Source organism: Macrotis lagotis, chromosome X, assembly GCF_037893015.1.
Source record: "Macrotis lagotis isolate mMagLag1 chromosome X, bilby.v1.9.chrom.fasta, whole genome shotgun sequence".
NCBI classification, from domain to species: domain Eukaryota; kingdom Metazoa; phylum Chordata; class Mammalia; order Peramelemorphia; family Peramelidae; genus Macrotis; species Macrotis lagotis.
Window position 1 is genome coordinate 549,809,029 of NC_133666.1, and position 21,870 is coordinate 549,830,898.

Here is a 21,870-nt window from a genome sequence, read left to right on the forward strand (position 1 = left end):
AAGCAATGACAACAAACAAATGCTTGACTTGTTTTCCAGGGTGGCCAGGCAAGGTGTGAAAAGTCCATTTCCCTCTCTCTAGGCGAAAGGAAGTGTTCAAGGTGGGCTCCGACGGCCACTCCGCCCCCCCCCCCCGGCAGTCCTCCAGGTCCATTTCTCGGGGCGATGCCCCCTCCATCGGGCACCCCCCCTCCTCCTCCCTTCGGCGCTGCTCTCCCCTCCCGTCCCCGGGCCGAGACGGCGGGACAGGCGGCGCTACCTACAGCCGCAGGACTCCACCACCATGTCCTCGTACTGCTTGTAGACCACGTTGTTGCCCGCGTCGATGTAGAGGATGCTGATGGGAGTCAATTTGGTGGGCACGCAGCAGCTGGGGGGCGTGGAGCCGGGGTCCATGGAGTTCATGAGGGTCTGGATGATGGCGTGGTTGGTGGGCTCCAGGTGCGAGCGCAGCGGGAAGTCACACACGCCCTCGCAGTGGTAGGCCTCGTACTCCAGGGGCGCGATGATCCAGTCGTCCCAGCCCAGCTCCTTGAAGTTCACGTGCAGGGGCTTCTTGCTGCAGCGGAGCCGCGACTTCTTCCCGTGCCGCTTTCCGTGGCGGCTGGCGAAGGCGGTGCGGCGCCAGCGGCGGCCCGGCGGCGGCGGATGGGGCGAGGGCGAGGGGCCCGCGCCCCCCGGGGCGGCCGCGGCGCTGCCCAGCTGCTCGCGCATCTCGGCGAACAGGTTCTTGCGCTTGGACTTGGCGAAGACCACGAGCAGGGCGCGCTCCTGCGGCGGCCGCACGCGGCGGCCGAAGCCCAGACTCCGCAGGTCCAGGGGCGGCTCGGCCTCGGGCGGGGGGCTCTCCCCGCCGGGCTCCCCCCAGGCGACCCGCAGCTCCAAGCAGAGCTGCTTCCAGGGCTGGTGGCGCCGCAGGCCCGGCCACACGTCGAAGACCTCCCAGCCGGCTCGGGGCGCCCCCTGCGGGTCCAGGGTCCGGGCGTCCAGCATTCGGGGGGCCAGGCAGGAGTAGAGCTGCACGTGGAGCGGGCCGCCCGGGGGCCCCGGGGAAGCCGAGGGCGCCTGGCGGAACAGCCGCAGCTCCGCGCCCACCAGCTCTTCTTTGTCTGAGAGCGTCGACACATCAAACAAATACTTCTGTCTCCTGAGAGGAGTGTGCGAGAGATCGTCTGCGAGATAAAAAATAATTACAGTCAGCTTCACTTAAGGGGGAGATCTGCCCAGTTCTCCCTGGCAGCCCCCTGGGAGGAAAGGCCGGGGCTGGGGGAGGGTAGAGGTGGGGGGGAGGTGAACCGGGGCCATCCCAGGTAGCTGGGCAGCCCCGGGGGCCTTACCACCCCCAGACTCACCCAGCCTGAAAGAGCAGCGGGGTCCAGGGGGAAAGCGGTGAGCAGAGATAATCCTCCCGCCCCGTCAGCTTGGGGTAGTTGAAGCTGGGGGGGGGGGGGGGGGGCGGAAGTCAGACAGGAGCCGCAACATCTTCACAGGCAGAAGGTGGAAAAACCATCAGTTTGCCTTTTGTGACAACGTAAGCTTCTAGAAGGAAGGGGTTGTTTCTTTCTTTGTACTTTTATCTCCTGCGCCTAGCCGAGTGTCTGGCATAGAGTAGGCGATTAATAATTGCTTATTGATTGATGGAAGCATTGAAAACCTAAGCAGAAGGCAGATACTCCTGTATCAAGAAAGAAAGAAAGAAAGAAAGAAAGAAAGAAAGAAAGAAAGAAAGAAAGAAAGAAAGAAAGAAAGAAAGAAAGAAAGAAAGAAAGAAAGAAAGAAAGAAAGAAAGAAAGAAAATTCTTTCCCCAAATAATTCGGTTCTCATTTAAAAAAAAATAAAATTTTGGACATAACAGATCTGGAGCTATAACAATCCAGATTGGCAGTTTGCATGAATCAGATTCCTTGGCTTTTCTTCAGTTCTCCACTTAATACCGGAATAGACAACCTAGGAATACCTCCAAATAGAAAGCATACGTGTGCCTACTAGTTAGACTTTGGGAACCTTAGGTGTACGCAGAAGAATTGCAGCTTTTGGGTAAAACACAGAAAGTGTTGCAGGCACCCACCAGTACAGTGATATTGGCCACCACCAACCAGAAGTCATCTTGCTTTTACTCTCCAAAAGGTTCTAAGAGATGGACTTTCAGGACACATTCACAACCAGGGGAATGATATTTTGGGGAGTATGGGGAAGATAGCTTTTATAATCCAAGGAAAATTCTATGGGACCGAGGTAAACCTGGACTTCTTTTTTGACACGTCCGTGCATGAAGCCCAACACCAATCCAATGTGCAAGGCGGAAAGCTAACCAGATTTCCCCCATACTGCCTTCCCATAAAATGTTTACAACCCAGCAAATACAAAAATCCCCAAAGCCCCGGGCTTTCCCCAGAAGCTAGTAAAGTTTAGGTAGATTTCAATAGTAAAAGTGTCACTGGAGCTTGTGTTCAACCCTTGCTGCCTTTCCAAAGCCAGCTAGTACCAGAACTAGAAATAGAGACTAAAGAAACACTCTATGCCGGCCCTTTATACTTTTCAGAGATTGTTGCTCTCTAATAGGCACATGCCCCAACCTGAAATGGAGCAGCGGAAAGGGTTAGTGGGGAGGGGGTGGCGTGCGCAGAGAGGGAGGCCTTCTGCAGAGGACAGCCAGTTGATTTATGGGAGTCGAGACCTTCAGACCAACCAGGGTCACATCAAATTCAACAGGAATTCAACATTCTCTCCTTTCTACCTCCTTTAAAGAGCCCTGAGTTTGGCCCTGGATTCAGCCACTGATGTAGTTAAGTCATGGGACCTCTCACCTGGAGGCTTCATTTTTCCTGTGTCAGAAATCTAATCAATTCCTGGCTTCTCACAGCAAGAAGGATATAGCAAAAGAATAATGAAAAGTGTCTTTTAAGTCCTCCCTACATATACTATAGTAATATCTGGACTACAGTAGAGGCATGAAGGAAGTTAGCCAAAGCCTTGTGACTTTTCTTTCATGGAAATTACAAAAAAAGGATTAAACAAAATTTAATAGCTGTACAGTCAGCATTCCCTTAGGAAATCATTTCCACTTCTGTTTTTTTAAGCATTCAAAAGAACCAGGTTTTGGCCTCGTTTGTGATAGGTCAAGACCCTGATTTTTATTTACTTTGCTCACATGCTTTTGGAGAGAGCTCTCCCCAAAGTATAGGTTGGTATAAATAGTTGCAGCATTGGATGACATTTTGGTGGTTTGAACATTAAGAGTAAAACTCATAGTTTTGGCAGAAATCATTTGGTTAAAAGATCGACCAATAACAAAACTTCTTTTGTTCTCACTCTTTCCTCTTCAGTTTTTGTCAATGATTAGTGACATTGAGTATGTCCTTTGTGGGTCATTCAGAAAATTTAGCACAACAGCACACCTTCCTCTAACTGCCTACAATTGTTCTACTTACCCACAAAAGGCAGAATTTTTGAGTCCCTTTTATCTTAATCAAAGGACTACAATTCCTGGACATCCCACCTTAATCCCTGTCGAACTCTGGCATTATAAAACTTCTGTTAAACAGTTTGGGCTATATTGTTTTTGTTCACTTGTATCTGACTCTATTTGGCAATGTCCATATAGGGTTTTCTTGGCAAAGATACTGGAATGGTTTGCCATTTCCTTCTTCATTTCACTTTACAGATGAGGAACTGAGGCAAATAGGAGGTAAGTGGCTTAGCCAGGATCACACAGGTGTCTGAGGTCACATTTGAACTCAGAACTTCCTGCTTCCTGGCACTCTCACTGCGTCTGCTCTTTGAGCAACAGTCTATAGAAAAAAAAAAAGACCTAGGTTCTAGTTTCACCTGTCACTTGCTACATGTTTGACAATAAGCAAGTCATAAATCTTCCAGGTCCTAGTTTCATCATCTCCAATATAAAGGGGTTGACCAAAAGAGCTCCAATGCCTTTACCTTCTTTAAAGAAACAAAATTTTGGCTATGATTGTAACATCACCCTCTGTTCCATTCATCTTGAAACCTTACTCTTATCATTAGATAATTATTCTTCAAGAAATTAATCTTCAATTTTAAAATTAATTAAAATGTAATTAGATCATAAGGGGAGTGCATTTTTTATTCTGAAGACTGAAATGTCTCTAGCTAACTAGCGCACTAGTTTTTGAGGGGTGGACTCAACAAAGTCTAGACTCAACCAAGTCAGACTCTCTAAGAGGAAGAGGAGGAGGAAGAAGGAAGGCATTAGTACTGCATGTCTGAGAGGTTTTCTTCAAAAATAAAAATTTTTCATTTAAAACAAGACACTAGGAGATGTAGTGGATAAAGTGCTGAATGCAAGAACACCTGAGTTCAAATCCTGCTTCATATTAACTATGTAATCTTGTGGAAATCAGTTTCCCCACCTGTAAAATGGAGATAATAATAGCACCTATCTTACAAGGTTGTTATGAGATTCAAATGAGATAAGTTGTTTAAAATCACTTTGTAAATGTTAAAGCTAGATGGTTCAGTGAATGGAGCCACTAGGCTTTCAATCAGTTTCATCTTCATAAATTCAAATCCAACCTCAAACATTTGCTGGCTGTGTGACCTTGGGCTAGTCTCTCGATCCTCTTTGACTCAGGATCTCATTTGTAAAATGAACTGGAGGAGGAAATGTAAAACTACCCCATTATCTTTTCAAATGAGGTCAGCTACAACTGAACAACAACAAAACTTTAAGGCAATATAGAAGTGCTTATCAATATTATCATTAAATAGATTGATTCCCTTTTGAATAAAGGGAAATTGAAGTCAGGTCTCTTGTACCATACTGTGATTTGGAGCAAGGAGTGTATCACACTTGGAATCAATTCACTAGTCACCTCCTCTTCTCCCCCCACCCCCGCCCCAAGACCCACTCTCCTCCCTGGAAAACTAGCCCAGATCACTATTTTTTGAGGAGTCACAGGCATACTCACCAATCTCTCAACTCCTCATCAGATACCTTGCTCTGCCCCATTTTCCAGCTACCCTTTATATATTGTCCCGACCTATAGGATGCACTGATGGTGCTGAATTAGAGAACAAAGTCAGCAGAAAGAAACAAGAATGAAAGAAAAAGGAAGAGGAAGAGAGGGTCAAAAGAAGGAAAGAACAAAGGACAGAAAGAGGGGAAAGAAAAAACTCAATGCAGAATTTCAAAATGACTGTGAAAGTTCTTACATTTCCCACTAAGATTATCATGCTTGTCATGGCATCACCTTCCTGATGCTGTGGTCTTCTTCGAAAATGAAGGACAAACATTATTATTAGCATGTACACAAAATTCAGTCTCTTGAGTTTTCTCTGCTGGAAACTCACTCACAGATGGTGTAATGCAGTACAAAGAGGGCATATTTTAGAGATTTGAAGTTATGGAAACCTGTTCAACTAAGTTCTGCCAATCATTACTTTGGGCAAATCATGTAATTTTTTGGGATCTCAGTTTCTTCATCTATGGTCCTACTATGTGTATGAATATGTGTTTGGACAAAGGAACTCACAGGGGGCAAAAAAAAAAAAAACAAGTAAATAAAAATCTGTTGAACAGTCAGTCATTGCATACCTGGAATGTTTCTTATGCTTCCATGACCCTTCTCTGGTTTAATCCAGAGATTCAAGGTCCAGTTTAAGAAAAAAGCAAAATTGTCTCTCCATCTGGGGCTAAGGCCCTCTGGACTTAGTTTGGAGGAGAGAGCTAGAAAATTCACTCAAATGTAACCCTTTATTTCTTTAACTGTGTATTTCCAAAATTTTGATTGTGAGTTTATTGGGGGAAAGGAGCAAGAGTATGGACAGGGAGCAAAAACATGAAATTTTATTTTCCAAGGTATTGCTGAGATTTGTGGTCACAGGACAATCTGAGTTTTTCTTGAATGGATTAACATGTTTTCTCTCTTACCAGTCTGACCTTTGAATATGTAGGTAGGCTGAAACTCCCATCATTCTTGGGAGGTGCACCTTTGCTAAGCTGAGCCAATCAGCATCTCCCAGATTCATCCATCTTGGTGTGCTAGATATATTTCCCATTATTCTACAACAGGAGGGAACATTTCTGTGAAAATTATGATGGCCTATTTTGAAATATACCAACTTAGTCGGCTAGGGTGAGATGCAGGGGGGTAGGGGCAAGCGGAGGTGGGAAAGAGAAAATAAATATGATTTAAACAGTCAGAACCCAAGACTTCAAAAATCTCTTCTCAACTATAAAGAAGTAATATCACTTAACCTTCAAATCTCCACTTCTTTCCAGCTGCCACATTAGTCTTGTTTTGTTTTGCTGAGAAGGGAAAGAAGGCTGTAAAATTCATTGGCTACTGACGCATTCTAATAGAACTTCCAGAACAGAGAAGGAGCTTAGATATTATCTAGTAAAACCTTCTCATTTTATACAAATGAACAGTGAGACACAGAGGCTGGGATTTGTCCAAGATCATGCAGCTAGTTAGAAATAGGAGTAAGACTCAAAAGAGCATATTCTGACCAGAATTTGGACCGGTGGGGGGGGGGGGGCAAAAGAAGATATGGGAGGGGAGGGAGCTGGGATAGGGGTGAGAAGAAATTGAAATAATGGATAGTTTTACAATACCTCTATAAAAGTCAATGGGTATTTATCAAAATTGAAGGTCCAAAGAGGTATTTAAAGGTCAGATATATGGAAATGGTGTCACATTTGTGCTTCTAGACTCCATGAGAAAGAACCATGGAAGTTGCAAAGACAAAAATTTAGTCAAAAAGTTAGGAAAAAAATTTCTGACACCTAGAACCATCCAAAAGAAAAATAGCCAGCCCCTCATTGAAAAGTTTCAAGTAAAGGGTGAATGAACATTTGTCTGTTATATTGTAGAGGGCTATATCAACTAATCAATAAGTATTTGTGTAATATATTCATTGTCCTATGAGAGAGTGGGGTGAAATAGTTTCTGTCTTCAAAAAGATAACATTCTTTTGGAGGGAAGACTAGATATACATATAAGCATTTATAAAATAGGGATAGGGATTAGACATGTGATTTCAATGATGTAGAGAACTTCCAACTAAACTCCCTACATGAAAGTAGGTGGAGAAATTTGCAACTTGGAGTTTCAGAGAGGTTTTTACCTAATTTTAATCTAATTTACCCAGAGGATAACTAAGGGACTTGCCCAGAGACAAATAGCCAGTATACATCAGAAGTAGGAATTGAATTTAGGTCCTCTGGGTTCCAAGACCAGCTCCCTATACATTAAATTATGTTACTTCTTTTGTGTACCCTCGCCTCCTACACATGCATAAATACACATACTTATAAGAAATGTAAGACAACTTTAGAGGATTAGAGTCAAAAAAAGATCTCATAGAGGAGGTTTCTTTGAATTGACCAAAACTAAAAATTATGAGACTGAGGTGAGAAGAAAGACTTCATCTCAAGCATGATCCCTGACCAGTTGGTATATCAGATATTTTCCAATTCTGAGATTCTATGAGGGCATAATGGCTCCTATGGAAGAATGGGATGCCTTCCACATAAAAAGGAAATTTTTTTTTCTGGTGAAAGAACATTGGAAATTACCCTCTTCATCACAATAAAGGATAATTAACAGATCATCAGAAATTCATAGGTCATTAGAATGATTGTTCTGGGCCCCAGAGGGGAGAACTTGGACCCAAGAGAGGTACATTTCAGCTCAATAGAACAGAGACAATTTACAACTTTACAAAAATGAAATTGGCTACTACTAGGTTAAGGAATTCTATATCATTGGAAGGTCTTGAAGTGGCCGTTTAGATGACAGCTGGTTGGCATGTGATCCAGAGAGGTCATGTTTCTGATAGAGATCATACCTTCCAATTCCAAGCCTAAAGTCACATGTGCCACCAATAAGGTTCAAAGCCTCCAAGAGACAATAATAAGGTAGGAATGCAATTTCAAAGCTCTGCCTAGAATGTATTTCTTGATTTCTAGTTTAATGCTGATTCAAGCTGATTCAAATTAGCAGGACCTTTTTTTAAATGGGTATGGGGAGGTCAATATCTAAGAAGAAAGGCCAATGGGGAATATTTTGAATATGTTTATTCATACTACCTATTGGACTACTCCTTCTAAATCAGGGAGTTCAGCCTTTTAATTCTTCTGGGCTATATTGCCCAACAAAAACTTATCAGGATTTAATATTTATCCACAATCATAAATAAATATTGAATTCTATATGCAGCCCTCGACAAGTTTTTGTTGAATGATGCAATCTATAAGAGCTAGAAAGGTTGGACACCCCTGCTCTAAATTTAATCTCTAAAGTAACCTTCATTCACTCAATAAACAATCATTTATTTACCAAGTGCCTATACCTTCTGGCAGGTATTTTGCTAGATGGCAATTGTAGGGCAGCTAACTGGCACAGTACATAGAACTCTGGCCTTGGAATGACGAGGACAGGAGTTTGAATACAGCATCAGACCCTTGATACTAACTAGCTGTGTGACCTTGGGAAAGTCACTTAACCCTGATTGCCTCACATCCAAGGGCCATCTCCAATCATCTTAATTCATATCTGGTCACTGGATCCAGATGGCTCTGGAGGAGAAAATAAGGCTAGTGATGTAGCACAGCATCCCCTCACTCAAATCCAGTTCATGTGCTTGTCAGGAAATCACCTCCCTGATGTTACAGTACTTCTTCTTGAACTAAGGACAAACATCACCTTCATATTATCTGTCAAGCTTATTGCTAGATACTGGGTATACAAAGGCAAAAGAGAGGCAGTCCTTTCCCTCAGGGAGCTTATAGTCTATCAGGAGAAACTTATCTTCACAAATAAATGATGCAAAATATATGCAAAATAAATACCAGGTAGTTTGGGTAGAGGTATCAGGAGCCAGGGGGAATAGGAAAGATTTCAAGGAAGAGGTGGTGCTTGAACTGAACTTTGAAGTAAACTAGGAATTCAAAGAGTCAGAGGTGAGGAGAGAGTGCATTCCAGGGATGGGGAATAGGCAGTGCAAAGACACTGAGACAGGAGATGGAATTTCTTGAATGAGCACAGCAAGGACATCAGCTTGGCTAGGAGAGTGATATGTAACAAGCCTGTTTCTGATCAAACAATTTGGGCAAGACCAAGGGGGCAAGAAACAATGATGATCAAGGATGAGAAAAACCAGTTCCTCTCCACAGTTCCCATAAAGTATCCTGAGGCTTTTGAGATGGGTGAGGGACTGGAAAGAATCTTGGCCCCAAGCTTCTCTTGAGCCTGTGATATTCCTGGAATGCCCATTTTTTTTCTCTACAATGCATAGTAAAGCCCACCCTGCTGGAAGAGTCTGCCTGGTCAGGTGTATTCTGAGTGGGGAAAAAAATTCTGAAGCTCTAAAGGGGTTACTATGCTGTTGAATATTATGACTAATTTGTAGCATCATTATAGTTCAGATAGAATTTAAAAAGGCAAATATTTTACCTTCTTTGTGAGAACATGGAAACAATCTGATCGAGCTAGGGGTATTTCCTGGAAAATTCTGTCCATCTACCATAGACTTCTGACAAACTTGAACTTGATCACATAAGTTCAGGTTAAAATCTGATGATGATTTTATCTCTCTCCATCTCCACTTTCTTGAAGGTTGAAGTGACAGTAGGCTAGCAAAAGGAAATTTGGTACTGTAGGAAAATCACTGGATTTAGCATCTTAGAGTCTAATCCTCAACTCTACTATTTATTAATTATATGACCTCAAGTAAGTATCTCCATTTCTCCCGGACTCAGATCTTTAGATAGTCTAGTCTCTAGACTTCCAGCTTCAAAATTCATAATTGATCTCTATGTCTATAGTCTAACTCTTTCCTTAGCAGAACTAAACTACTTTAGAGAACAATCAAGCAACCTTAGTTTTTTACCAGAATGAGCCAAAGGTCTCTGACTCAGGATAATCTTCAAATCCCTCCCTCCTTCCCCACCCCCAAACTCTGTCTCTCAGTCTGTCTGTGTGTGTGTGTGTCTCTCTCTGTCTCTGTTCTATGTTTCTGTGTTTCTGTGTATCTCTTTATGTCTCTGTGTCTCCCTCTCTCTGTCTCTCTCAGTTGAACACACACACACACACACACACACACACACACACACACACACACAAACATAACTTTCTACATTTTCTTGATTGAGAAGGAGCAACAACTCTTCATGCCAAAGGTCCTGGCATCCTGGGAATTTTCCCAGATTGCTTTGAGGAAATAGTCCAATCCTGCCCCAGGGAACACATTTCCAAAGGTTCATTTGAAGGGTAAAACTGTGATACAACAGATCACCCCTTCCCCCCCCCCAAAAAAAAGCCACTTCACATTTTCTGCTATGGCTCTTGGAACTAAGAGAAGAAACAAGAAAGAATTTACCCTACCCCCAAATGGTTTTTTTTCTAAACTGAACTGTTTTTGTCACAGATTCAGAGGCCGCCAAACTTCTATTCCCTTATGAAATATTGGTGACAGTTATTTGGGGGGGGGGATGGAAGCTGTTTTGGAGAGTTCTAAGGCTCAGATTCTCCCTGAAAAGACAAAAGCTCACCCTCTTATCTTTCTATCCTTTGTGGGCTAACCTCTATCAGTGGACATCCTTTCTCCACTCACATAGTCTGACCCTGCATCATCAGTTGGCTCCGCCTGACCATTTTGAGTAAAGTGAAGGCAAAGTTCCCAGGTCAGAACTTCATTCAATGGAAGGCAATGTCATCGACCTACTCTATTTGGCAAATATCCCCTGTTTAGTCAAAAGGTTCTTCATCAATTAACAAAACTGCAGCAGTCACAATAACTCAGCGCTACATACCCACACAGCAGTATGCTACCCCAGGAGACCAGCAGCGCATTATCCGCAGAGCAGACACACAAGTGCTCTTTCCAGGCAGGTCACACCGACACGGGTTCTCACGAGGTATTCCTGTGTTTCTTTCTACATGTGTCTCTTTCTCCTTCCTTCTCTTGTCTTCCTTCTCTTGTTTTTTCCTTCCTTCCTTTCCTCTTTTTCTTGCTCTTCCTTCCTCCCTTCCTTCCTCCCTCCCTCCTTCCCTCCCTCCCTTCCTTCCTTCCTTCCTTCCTTCCTTCCTTCCTTCCTTCCTTCCTTCCTTCCTTCCTTCCTTCCTTCCTTCCTTCCTTCTCTGTCTCCGTCTCTGTCTCTTCTCCCTTCTCTCTCCTTCCCTCCCTCCTCCCCCACCTTAATCGCCTCTCTCAGAGAGTGCACTGATTTCAATCCACCTATTCCACTACTCATTTTATTCACTATATTCCACGATTATGACACCGCTTCTTGTTTGTTCTCTTTGGCTCCCTAGACCCTGATTAAAGTCCAGTTTAAAAGCCGAGCATTTTCAGGTTTAGTCTTTGTGCCTCTGGAAGATGGGTCCTAGGGTGGCTATTGATTGAGGCAAGGTGATGGGAACTCGGCACTTGGGAAAACGTAAACGGAAAACTTCCAAGTCCAAAAGGGAAAAAAAAAAACCCAAACCACAAAACACTGAACTCTTGGTTCATTTCCCAGAGAAGGCGGTGATGCTGCTGTTACTAGAGTCCACTCTGTTTTTCAGGCGTGTTCTCCTTCTGCCCTGTAATCTTTCCCCTTTGGGAGGAGATTCAACCGTGGGAAAGTCTTGGAGAGGTGGAGATTTCTAGTGCGCTTACTTAGCACTTTCTTCGGTAGACTGGAAAACTGCACCGAGACGCAAGGCTTCCTAATTTTCTAACCAACCTGTTTTTGACTCGCAAGAAAACCGCCAAAACCTAGCCTCCTATCACCACCTGCACCAGCCCCAGTCAGCCATCCTCAACTCTCACCAAGCATCTGCTGGCCACCGCGGCCTGATTTTTCTTTCCGTTCCCCAAACCCGAGGTTGGGAGGTCTCCCTGACCTCCGGCTCTGAAACTCTTCCCTAGACTCCACTGCTTCCCGTGAGTGGTAGGAGGTGCCCCGAGAGGGAGCAAAATCCGGGGTTAATGAAAGTTTCCCAGTGTTTCCCCTTCGCACAGTGGATCAGGTACTGGGCTCGCGGCCAATTCATCAGGGCTCAAATCTTAACTTTACATCACTGCAAATTACACCCAAACCACAACCTGTAGAGCTCTCCCCCTTCCATCAATCCCTCTCCCCTCCTCTCCAATTCCTGCTTTGCTCTGCCTTCCTCAGTTCGCTTTAAGCCCACTCGCCCGTGCCAGAAGCTGTTATTAGAGGTCTTCATGGGCAGGGGGGACGGGAATCTGGCGGGGGAACTAATGTTTAATGTGTTAGGACTTTTAATTTAATTTCTTTTCAATTTTAACCCCAAACCTATATCACAAGGCAGTTTCCAGCTGCTATGAGCCAGCCGCCCCTCGACCACGGAGCGGAAGTGTTCGGGGGGCTGTTAGACCTTCCAGCCGCTGCCTTGGTGTGTGGCCCTCCTCCGGGCAGTCCAGGCGGCTGCATTCAGCCCCACGCTTTCTTCTCTCTTCTCCTCGCTGCTGGGTTTGCGGCCCTCTCCTCCCTCTCTACTAGAACAGGAAAAAAGACCTCATTCGACGCTATTTCTATTTACTCCCCATCTGTTCAGTCTTCCAAATTGAACCAAAGCGGCAGGGGCTAGCATTTTACCTAGTTGGAGCTCTTAGTGCCTAGAGTGTTCCGGCCGCGGCCTCAACTTTGTCATCATAGTTATAATCCTGCTTCTATCTCTCTGTACATCGGTAGCCCACACACATCCTCCCCATCAGTCTTAAGAACTGAAGCTCGGTGCTCCTTAGTAAATCTAAGGGTTGTTGGAGGAGGGGGAGTTCTGACTTTCTTTTTCTGTCAATTCAACTACTGCTTATGAAGTGCCTACTATGTGCTAGGCATTCTGCTAAGAGATGGAGAATGAAAAGAAAGACTCTCCCCCAAAACTCTTCTTTTTGTCTTTGCCTGTGATCCTCTTTTTGTTCTTATTGTTGTTGTTGTTGTTGTTGTTCTTCTTCTTCTTCTTCTTCCTCCTTCCTTCTTCCTTCCTCCTCCTCCTCCTTCTTCCTATTTCTTTTTCTTTCTACTTCTTTTCTCCTCCTCTTCCTCCTCTTCTTCTTGTCTTTCTGTGCCATTTTCTCTGAGTCTCTCTGCGGGTTGTTTCTTTCTCTGTCTTTGTCTCTGCCTGTATCTTCCCTTTTATCTTCTTCCCCTCTTATTGGGTGTCTCTATTTCTGGTTTTTTTTTCTTATCCCTCTCCTCTCTCCTCTTTTCTGGGTCTCTCTCCTACTTAATATCACCAACAAACTCCAAAACCAAAGCAGCTGTTTGTGTTTCCCGAACTCACTTCTCTGGTTGAAATGCTCCCAAACTCCAGGAGTAAACACCTACCTATCCAATTCCTTCCTCATTCCCCAACTCCAATCCTAGAGTTGGTCACTTGAGTTCTCGGGGCTGGCAGGAGACAATTTGTTTAAGACCTTTGCAGCATAACAACCCGTGGATACCAGTTGCTTTAGCAACTTTACAATATACATATTAGCAGGTCCATTTCATGAATACCTAGTGTATCAATTCCCCCAACAGCGCTAATTGATTCCCCTGGATTCTAGGATCTAGAAAATAGAAAAGGAAAATCTCTGGAACCCATTATGCGAATGAAGAGCTATTTAATTCCAGTAAACAAGAGACTTCACTTAGCAAACACTGAGCTTAAAAATAAACTGCCCGGCCATTAGGGAGTGTAGCAGCAGCCTCCAAACAAAATACCACTATCTCTATTAGCCTAAATTGTCTGTACCCCTCAGTTACTCCCCCCCTACCCCCAGTTATCAGAGAGTCTTATTTGCCAGTAGTTAGTAATATGGTTAGTAACCATATTCAACGTTCTCTTTACTTAAAAGACTCTTGGGCGGAATTTTAGCTACTACTTGAGAATTTGGGCAAACAGCAGCCCTGAGAGGAAATAGTTGTTTCCTTCCCCATGGAATCTTCCCAAACTTTTTCTTTCTTTCTCTTTACTTCTTTTTCTTCCTTCCTTTCTTTGTCACATCTTCCTTTCTCATTTCTTTCCCTTTCCTCCCTTTATTTTCTTCCTCCCTCTCCTCCTTTTCTCTCTCTCTGCCTTTTCTCTTCCCTCCCTCTTTATCTTTCCTTCCTTCCCTCCTCCTTCCCTTCTTGCCTCCCTCCTTCCCTCCTTCCCTCCCTCCCTCCCTCCCTCCTTCCTTCCTTCCTTCCTTCCTTCCTTCCTTCCTTCCTTCCTTCCTTCCTTCCTTCCCTTTCTGGACAAAAAGTAAAACCTGATTTAAAGGATATATTTATTTAGTTTTTGATTCGCACTGACTTTTCTGAGTTCACTGTTGTTATTGATATGTTGAGAAATTCAAACCCCGGGCAAACCAATTTTTTCGGGCCACTGGCATAAAGATTGGCCAGAAAAGACCCACACAATCCCACCCCCGACCCAGTAACAGTCACTTAAGGTGTTTCTAAAGGGGGAGGGGGTTGTATTACTTTGCTTGTTTTCAGATTCCATTTAAAAGAGGATGGAATCAATGAAACTCGTTATATAGATATGCACATATAGAGACCACGTTTTTGATGGTGGTGGTGATAAACTGGAGAACAGATTATTTGGGAACATTTCAGAAACTTCTAACCCCACCCCCACTCCTACCCCAGACCACCATTTTAATCCTGCAAATTTGAAGGCTGCCTGATTCCCTTAGTCAATAGAAAGGACCGCGGCATAATTCTCAGATCTGCCTTTCTGAGAACCAAAGGACTGGCCAAGAACATCAAGAGAATTAGGACGCTTTACAAAAAAACAAACTGTCCAGGTAGCCTGTAGGCATCATCGAAAGTAGATTGCAGGCAGGTTTAGCTTCTTGCTTTCGGAATCAAACGCCCCTTTAAGATCTTGGGCTGAAGAACTATCCATTGATCTTTAAAGAAATGTCAACCGGATAAAAGGTAAGATTATGGATTTTTTTTCAAGTCTTGATCATCTCACCCAGAAGACCAGATCAGACATCTCAACCTGGCTTCCTTCCTCTTCTCTTTGACTCTTTCCAGGACCTGTCTATTCACTACGATAAAAGGGGCCAGACTCTGGGACCTGAATTCTAGATGACACTTTAAATTCACATGCTATGTGTGTTGCGGGTACACAGGCATACATGCACACAAACACACACTCTTGAATTCCCTGCACTTTTTCCAAGGCTGCTACCTCTTACCAGGGAAATAAAACTTAGATTGGAACCTTCTGCCCTGCTTCCTCACTTCGGCCGTCTGGTCTGCATTAGTGTTTTTATAAGGGACTCGAACAAATCGAATACAAGGTCACCAAATAATTAACAGTTGTGAATTCCCTCCGTCCCCATTAAAATACTTCCCTGCTTATATTTCATTTTCCTTCTGCCAACGACAACACTGCCCCGGCAAAGGCGCTGCATTGATTACACTATACCGAGGCTTCAGGTCCACCCAGAAACCCGCTGTTTAGCATAAACATCCCCCAGAAGATGAACCTCGATTTGGAGTCTCACTCTTCTCTCCTGCCACTCTAGCAGCTGAGCAACGTCCAAGACTCCTCCAGGGCCCCCCCTCCCCAGCTTTTCCTAAAGTTTTCCCCTTTTAGATTGAAAGTAATAATCAGATTCCTAAGTGTCTCCGTAATTTTCTGCTAGAGGAAAAGCAAAATAAAACAAGACAGAGAAAAAAAGATCCTAATAGAGTTTAACTGGTCTAGGATTTAAGTCCTCCTAAGAATTGTTGGATCTCTTGTCTCTCATTCCCCGTGCCCCCCCCCCAGGATCCCATTAAAAAAAATTTTCATGGTTTAAAATCTTCTAAGAGATCCCCTTTCTTCCTCAACTTGATGGCTACAGTAAATTTCCTAAATAATAATTTTCTTCTCTACAGACAAAAAAAAAATTCCTTCTGTTGGAATCAGGTTGCTTCTCTCCACAGTTTAAACATGGACAACTAAAAACTATGAGCACCTCCTTCCCGCTTCTCCCTTCTTTTTTCCCCTCTTTTTTCCTATCCTCTTTTCACCTCTCCTCTCTTCCCTCCTTTCTCTTCCCCTTTTTCTCAGGCCTTCTCAAAGGCTTGGAGAAATCTGTGAGAATTCTGGCCACTCCTGCTCTCCTGTGGAGCTGCTCCGATGCTGGGGGTCCCAAGGCCCTCAGGCACCATCTGCTTTTTAATGAGTTATTTCACGTGCCAACTGTAATTTTCCTACATTCATCCCGTCCTCTATGATATTTTGACCATAACAAAGCATGAGGGGTGCAGTGTGGAAATCACAAACTTTTTACTGCTCTCCTTTCCAGATTCAGTTTCAAAACAGTTCTTTTTCAAAGGTCTCTCTTCAAATATCAAAAATCCCCCTGCTTAATATTCATACTGCTAAACTAAGAGGAAAGAAAGACCAAATATCAGAAATTTTGATCCTCAACAGCCTCCTGTCCCCAACTGCCACCCATTCAATCTGCCCTGCTCCCACATGCTTAGTTTGTCCCAGTTTGCTTTCCTGCCCGTCTTCCAGGTTTGATGATGTGTTATTAGCATGAGATCGAGTAGGACACATTACTGTTATGTTCTTTGACTTCTGATTCATACAATAATAATACCTCGAAAACTCCTCCAGAGATTCCTGATACTCCCACCTATTTGTCCGGCAAACCCAAAAGGCATAAACATTTTGATTAAGATCTTTTGACCACAATGACACAACCCCGTTTTGGGGTTTTTTTTTTTGTTTTGTTTTGTTTTGTTTGATAATTGGAGGAAGAATAAGCCCTATCTGCTTTTAAATCCAACTTACTCTACAGTCAAGGTGAGCTCAGTAGAAAAAAGGAAACAAGATTGCTTCTTTCCTTCTCACCCACTCCGGAGAACAGTACGCAAATATTATAAAAATACTTAAACAAATGGGTAAGTATAGCGAATCTGAGTTCCTACTCGACTGGAACCCAGATCAGAACATGACTGATGCTACATCTTCAACTTAGAAACCCATCTAAATGAGTGAGCTCAGGGACCACACTGTCTGTCGGCCAGGGGACTGATGAAGAAGCTTTCCTGAGTTCTGAGTCTTGGGCGGCGGCTGCAGCGCCAACAGCCGCCGCCCAGTCCCAGTTCGGCTCTGCAATTAACTGGGCGACAATCCCACCGGGAGGTGGGCAGTAAAAAAGCTACCACTTCAGAGGAACGGAAGTTCTCTTGAAGTTTCTGGGGATGTGCCATTGGCTGAGACCCCTTCATTATGGGAGACTAGACAATATTTGATATGTTATGACATGCACACTCAATTAGATCACTGAGCTGAAATACTCCAATCAGGGACTTGATGCTAAGCAACCCCCGGAAGGTCCAACCCAAGGTCACAGCCTGTGACACTTCAAATCAAAATCAGTGAAGGGAAAGTGAAGCTTTCCCTTCATCAAGCCTGGATTGCTGTCGGCAAATCATTACCACCCTTTCCATTCCTCCTCTCCCCCCCCCCACCAGTCCTCTTTCCCTCCCCTACCTTCCCACCAACCCACACTCCACCACCCAGAGGAAAAATGTCATATATGTAAATACACACCCATGCACCTAGAATAGACATACATATATATCTTTAGACTGGGGGGTGGGGGCTGGAATGGTAGCGAAGAAAGGAGGAAGTAATCTAGAACCTAGATTTGTTTTTCAGAAGTTCCTGCTTGTCTTTCTTCCTGAGCAACACCCTCCCAGCTAGCTCCGTGATGTTTCCAGCACTTGCTGGCAGAAGCGCAACTTGTGGGAACCTCAGTCCTGGAGGAAAACTCTTCCCGCATTGGGTGCTTTGCGGGGACCTTCACCTTAGGGTCTGGAGCAGCATTCCATTCCCACCTTCACCCCACCCACCCACCCACCAGGCCGGGCCTTTGGTCAACCTTCCTCACTCCAAGTCTGCAGCCGTGAGCGCGGACCTGAGGATCCCTGGGGGCACCAGGAGCCCCGAAAAGGCAGGGCTACACTGCGCTCTACAGGACAAGACTAAAGAGAAACACGCCAGTCAAGCTTATTCACGCGCTGGATCCTTTAAGAAGCAATTTACTTCCCCAAAGAGCCAAGAAGCCCACCATCCTCTGAGCCCTCAACGGAGAGCACACGTGGGACTCAGCTCTGGAGGCCACTCCAAGTCCGACCAGTAGAGATGTGGAGGGGAGCGGGAATTCCAAAGTTCGCAGCAAGGACTCTTTGGAGCTGCCACAACTTTGGATAGAAAGGCAGAGATTTTCCCTCTACAGACAAGTTCCTGTCGGGAGAGAAGTCTGAAAACTGTTTCTTCTTCCTTGCTCAGGTCTCTGTCTGTCTCTGTCTCTCTCTCTCTCTTAACATAAATTCAGGGGAGCCGCATCTTCTCCTTGAGAGATAGAGAGGCCCCATGGGGGAGGTGGAGTCTCTACATGAATCGCAACTTTTATGGAAGCCGGGGACCAAATCGCCAGCTCATATAACTACAAAGAAGCCATGTGGTTTTTCCAAGTCGACGTTGTCCTGAACCCAACATAAAAACACGAACTTAATTTGTTGTCTGGGGCTTTCAACAGCTAATGAACCCCTCTGACCCCTCGGCCAAGCTCCACCGTAGGGAACTGAATGGGGGCAGGTTGCGAGAAGCAGGTTACGCGCGCAGCCAGGAGGACTGGTGGGCAGGTTGGAGAGGCTGGGGAGGAGGTCCGAGAGCGCCAAGGGGGCGGGGGAAGAATTTACGACCCTCATTAAGGGTCAGTTAATTAGTCTGCCATTAGTGGCTCTGGAAAGAGATAAGGCAAAGCATCTTAGGGTGTGTGTGTGTGTGGGGGGGGGTAATTTCTCTTTGGAGTTACTGAGTTCTTTAAGGATCCTCCTCACCTCGTCACTGTCTTGGGCTCCTTGGAACCTCAGTATTCGCAGGTAGCTCCCAGAGCTAGAGTTAGGAGTAGGGTGGAGGATCTTATTAGGAGTTAGTTGCAAGGAGTTTGAAGAGGACGGGAGAGTAGATTACTAATTTTCCCCCTTTTCTTTTTTCTCCTTCCTTCCTTCCTTCCTTCCTTCCTTCCTTCCTTCCTTCCTTCCTTCCTTCCTTCCTTCCTTCCTTCCCTTCCCTTCCCTTCCCTTCCCTTCCCTTCCTTTCTTCTTTCCTGCTTACCTGCCTTCTTTCCCTCTTCTTTTTCTTTTTCTTTATCCATTTTAGGGATAAAGTTCGTAGAACTTCTGGAACATGGGACTGTTTCTTTCTGGAAGAGTAGTCAGGAAAACGAGCGTGGGTGGTGAGGTATAAGTAGTGTGTGTGTGTGGGGGGGGGGGGGGAACGTACCACACAGAAGAAACCACCCGGGTGGGGAACCTGATAAAAGTAGCCGTAAAGGTTGTTGTTGCTAGAATGAGAAAAATGCAGCATTTTCCTTCTGGCTCTGGGAACCTAGTATGTTTTGTTTTTAATAAAGAAAAGCAAAACGCAGTGGCTCTCCCTCCCTTCCCTCAGTGTTCCTCTGCATCCTCTTTCCCTTATTTTTCTGAGATCTGGTCAACTGGTTCATGCTGACACCTTTACAAGCTTTACCCGAGTTAAAGAGGAGCAAATCGAACCCTGGAGGAACTCGCTTCCCGGTCTGGCTAACCGGTTTCAAACTTATCTCGGGAACACAGAGAAAAGGACTCCGGCGTGTTCGCTTACAGAGCTAGCGGGCTCTTACAGACAGACACTGGCTCCGCCAGCACGTCAGAATTTTGCTAAACTCGTCTCAAAGTTGGAAGCCAGAACTTCCAAAGAGGTTTCTATCTCTCTGTCTCTGTCTGACTCTCTCTCTTTCTCTGTGTTTCACACATAGACACAGACACAGACACACAGACACAGACACACAGACACACACACACACACACACACACACACACACACATACACACACGCTTCAACCAACATCTATTCACAATCGCTAGGAACCTCAAGGCCCCAAAGTTTCTCTGATCATTTTCCTAAACCATCATACTAACCTTCCTCATTCAGACAGGGTGGAACCCCCCCCCCCCCCGCCTCCCGCCCCTCCATAGGTACACCAGCCTTCGCCTTTTACCTAGGTTCCGTTCCCCTACAGCCAGTGCGTGTTCTGCCGCGGACGACAAAAGCAATACAGAAAATGAATGCTTTTCCGGACGGAAAAGAAAGGAGGGTACAGGTTGAAGTATCATCTGAAGCAGCCCTTATCCTGGACAGCTAGATTCGGAAACTAAACAAGGAAAGTCAGTAGTGTCTAAAGCAAGCAAGGTCTGAGTCTCGGGAAAGAGAAGGCGACCTAAAAGGGGAAGGGGAGACACGCCAACTCCAGTCTTCGTGGTCGGGTGACGGATCTGGGATCGGAACAGATCAGGGGAGAGGAAGGCAGCTAGCCGCCCGGGCGCAGGGGGAAGCGGGCTGCTTCGTTTGGGTTTTGTTCTGGCTTTTGTTATTTTAACTTACCTCGTCCCCTGTCTACAAAACTAGTAATAGTATTGGCAGCCTTGGAGGACTGGAAGAAGCTGGCATTGATCCCCAGTTTTTCTGCGATGGAGTAGGTCCTGTAAATGGACAGCATGTACTCGTGAGGCACTACCCGGGGACTCCTGCCCGCCTGCCCGGGATCCTGGGGCTGCTGCCGGCGGGGGCTGAGCTGCTCCGGCTTGGGTCCTTGGCGTCCGGACTGCGGGCGCTCCTGCCCCGGGTGGCCCTGGCCCGCGGCGCTCTCTCGCGGCGTCCGGGACATCTTCCCTTCCTTGCGGCTTCTCATGCCCTTGGCTGAGCCCAGTTCGGCGGACGAGGAAGAGGACGAAGAGGACGAGGTGGACGTGGAGGTGGAGGATGAGATGGAAGCCTGCTGGAAACCGGGTAAATCCCACAGGAAACTGATGAGGAAGACTGCCGAGAGCAGGGCCCGGGGAGCATCCATGGCGAGCAGCGGCCGATGCCCCTCTCCGCCTCTTCCCCTCCCGCGGGTGGAAGCGAGGAGAGCGCGGCGGTTTCGGGGCGCGGAGCGGCCGGGCTGGACAGCGGCTGCGGGAGCGGGCTACGGCAGGGCTTTCCGTGCGGCGGAGAGTGCAAGGATCCCCCTGTCCCGGAGCACTAGCCCCGGCCCCGCCACGCCCCCTCCCGCCCCTTGCCGGGAGGGGAGGGCTAGGACAAGAGGCCGGAGGGATGCGGAGAGGAGTCGAGGAGGAGGTGGGGTGGGGGCGAGAGGGCGGGAGCGCGTGCGGGAGGGGGAGCCAGCGCCCCCGCGGGACGCGCACTGGGTTGCTCGGGGCTGCGCGTGGCTCGCGGTGGCTGGACACTGGAACTGGGGAAAAGGGAGAAAGCGGCGGTGGGGGAGCGGAGACGGAGCGGGGCGGGGGGGGATGCTGCAAAGTCAGCTGCGGGACGGGGGAGGGAAAGAGGGAAGCGCGGGGCGGCCGCAGCGACCCCCTCAGCGGGCCCTAAGCTGGATGCTTCGCTGCATCCTGTCCGCCTCCTAATTCCTCACCCACCTCCAGCTCTCCCTCGGAGCTGACCCGTTGCAAGGAAGCAAAGGCGGCGCCCCCCAGAGCCGACTCCAAGGAGGCGCACCTCCAAGCGCAGAGCGCAAGCTGCAAGCTAGCTCTCGGGTCACGTTCTAGCCCGAGCTGCCCCCTTCGCCTCCGGTTCTGGGTGACCATTCAGGGCCATTGAAGCCCCTCAGGTCAACTTTACTCTAAGAGTCTAAGACCGAAACTCCCCCTGGAAGACTCTAGCTTCCTATTGTTCCTCAGATAAGGGGGTGGTGGACAGAGGAAGGCATCCCCCCAGGAGCCCTCAACTCAGCCTCCAGAGAGAAGAAGCGAGAGGGCACGAGGCTACTTTGCTCTCAACGTTCTCCGTTGCCACTTTCTCAACTCTGACTTTCCTCTTCTCAGTCCACTTTTTGCTAGTCTTCAG

General features: G+C 46.4%; 1 protein-coding gene across 1 annotated transcript; it reads right to left on the minus strand.

Annotated features, from left to right (window-relative positions):
• Positions 1–255: 255 nt before the first annotated feature.
• Positions 256–20,872, minus strand: GDF6 (growth differentiation factor 6). Its single transcript, XM_074207033.1, has 2 exons — positions 20,407–20,872; positions 256–1,172 (listed from the first exon to the last, which is right to left on the minus strand). The coding sequence occupies exons 1-2, from the start codon at positions 20,870–20,872 to the stop codon at positions 256–258; spliced, it is 1,383 nt and encodes a 460-aa protein (XP_074063134.1).
• Between the last annotated feature and the right edge of the window lie 998 nt (positions 20,873–21,870).

Bases quoted from the DNA above. Each gene is read 5' to 3' on its own strand.
- GDF6 (XM_074207033.1), bottom strand. From the start codon at position 20,872: ATGGATGCTCCCCGGGCCCTGCTCTCGGCAGTCTTCCTCATCAGTTTC. The intron at 1,173-20,406 runs GTAAGTTAAAAT...TTTATCTCGCAG, and splicing joins TTTTGTAGACAGGGGACGAG to ACGATCTCTCGCACACTCCT.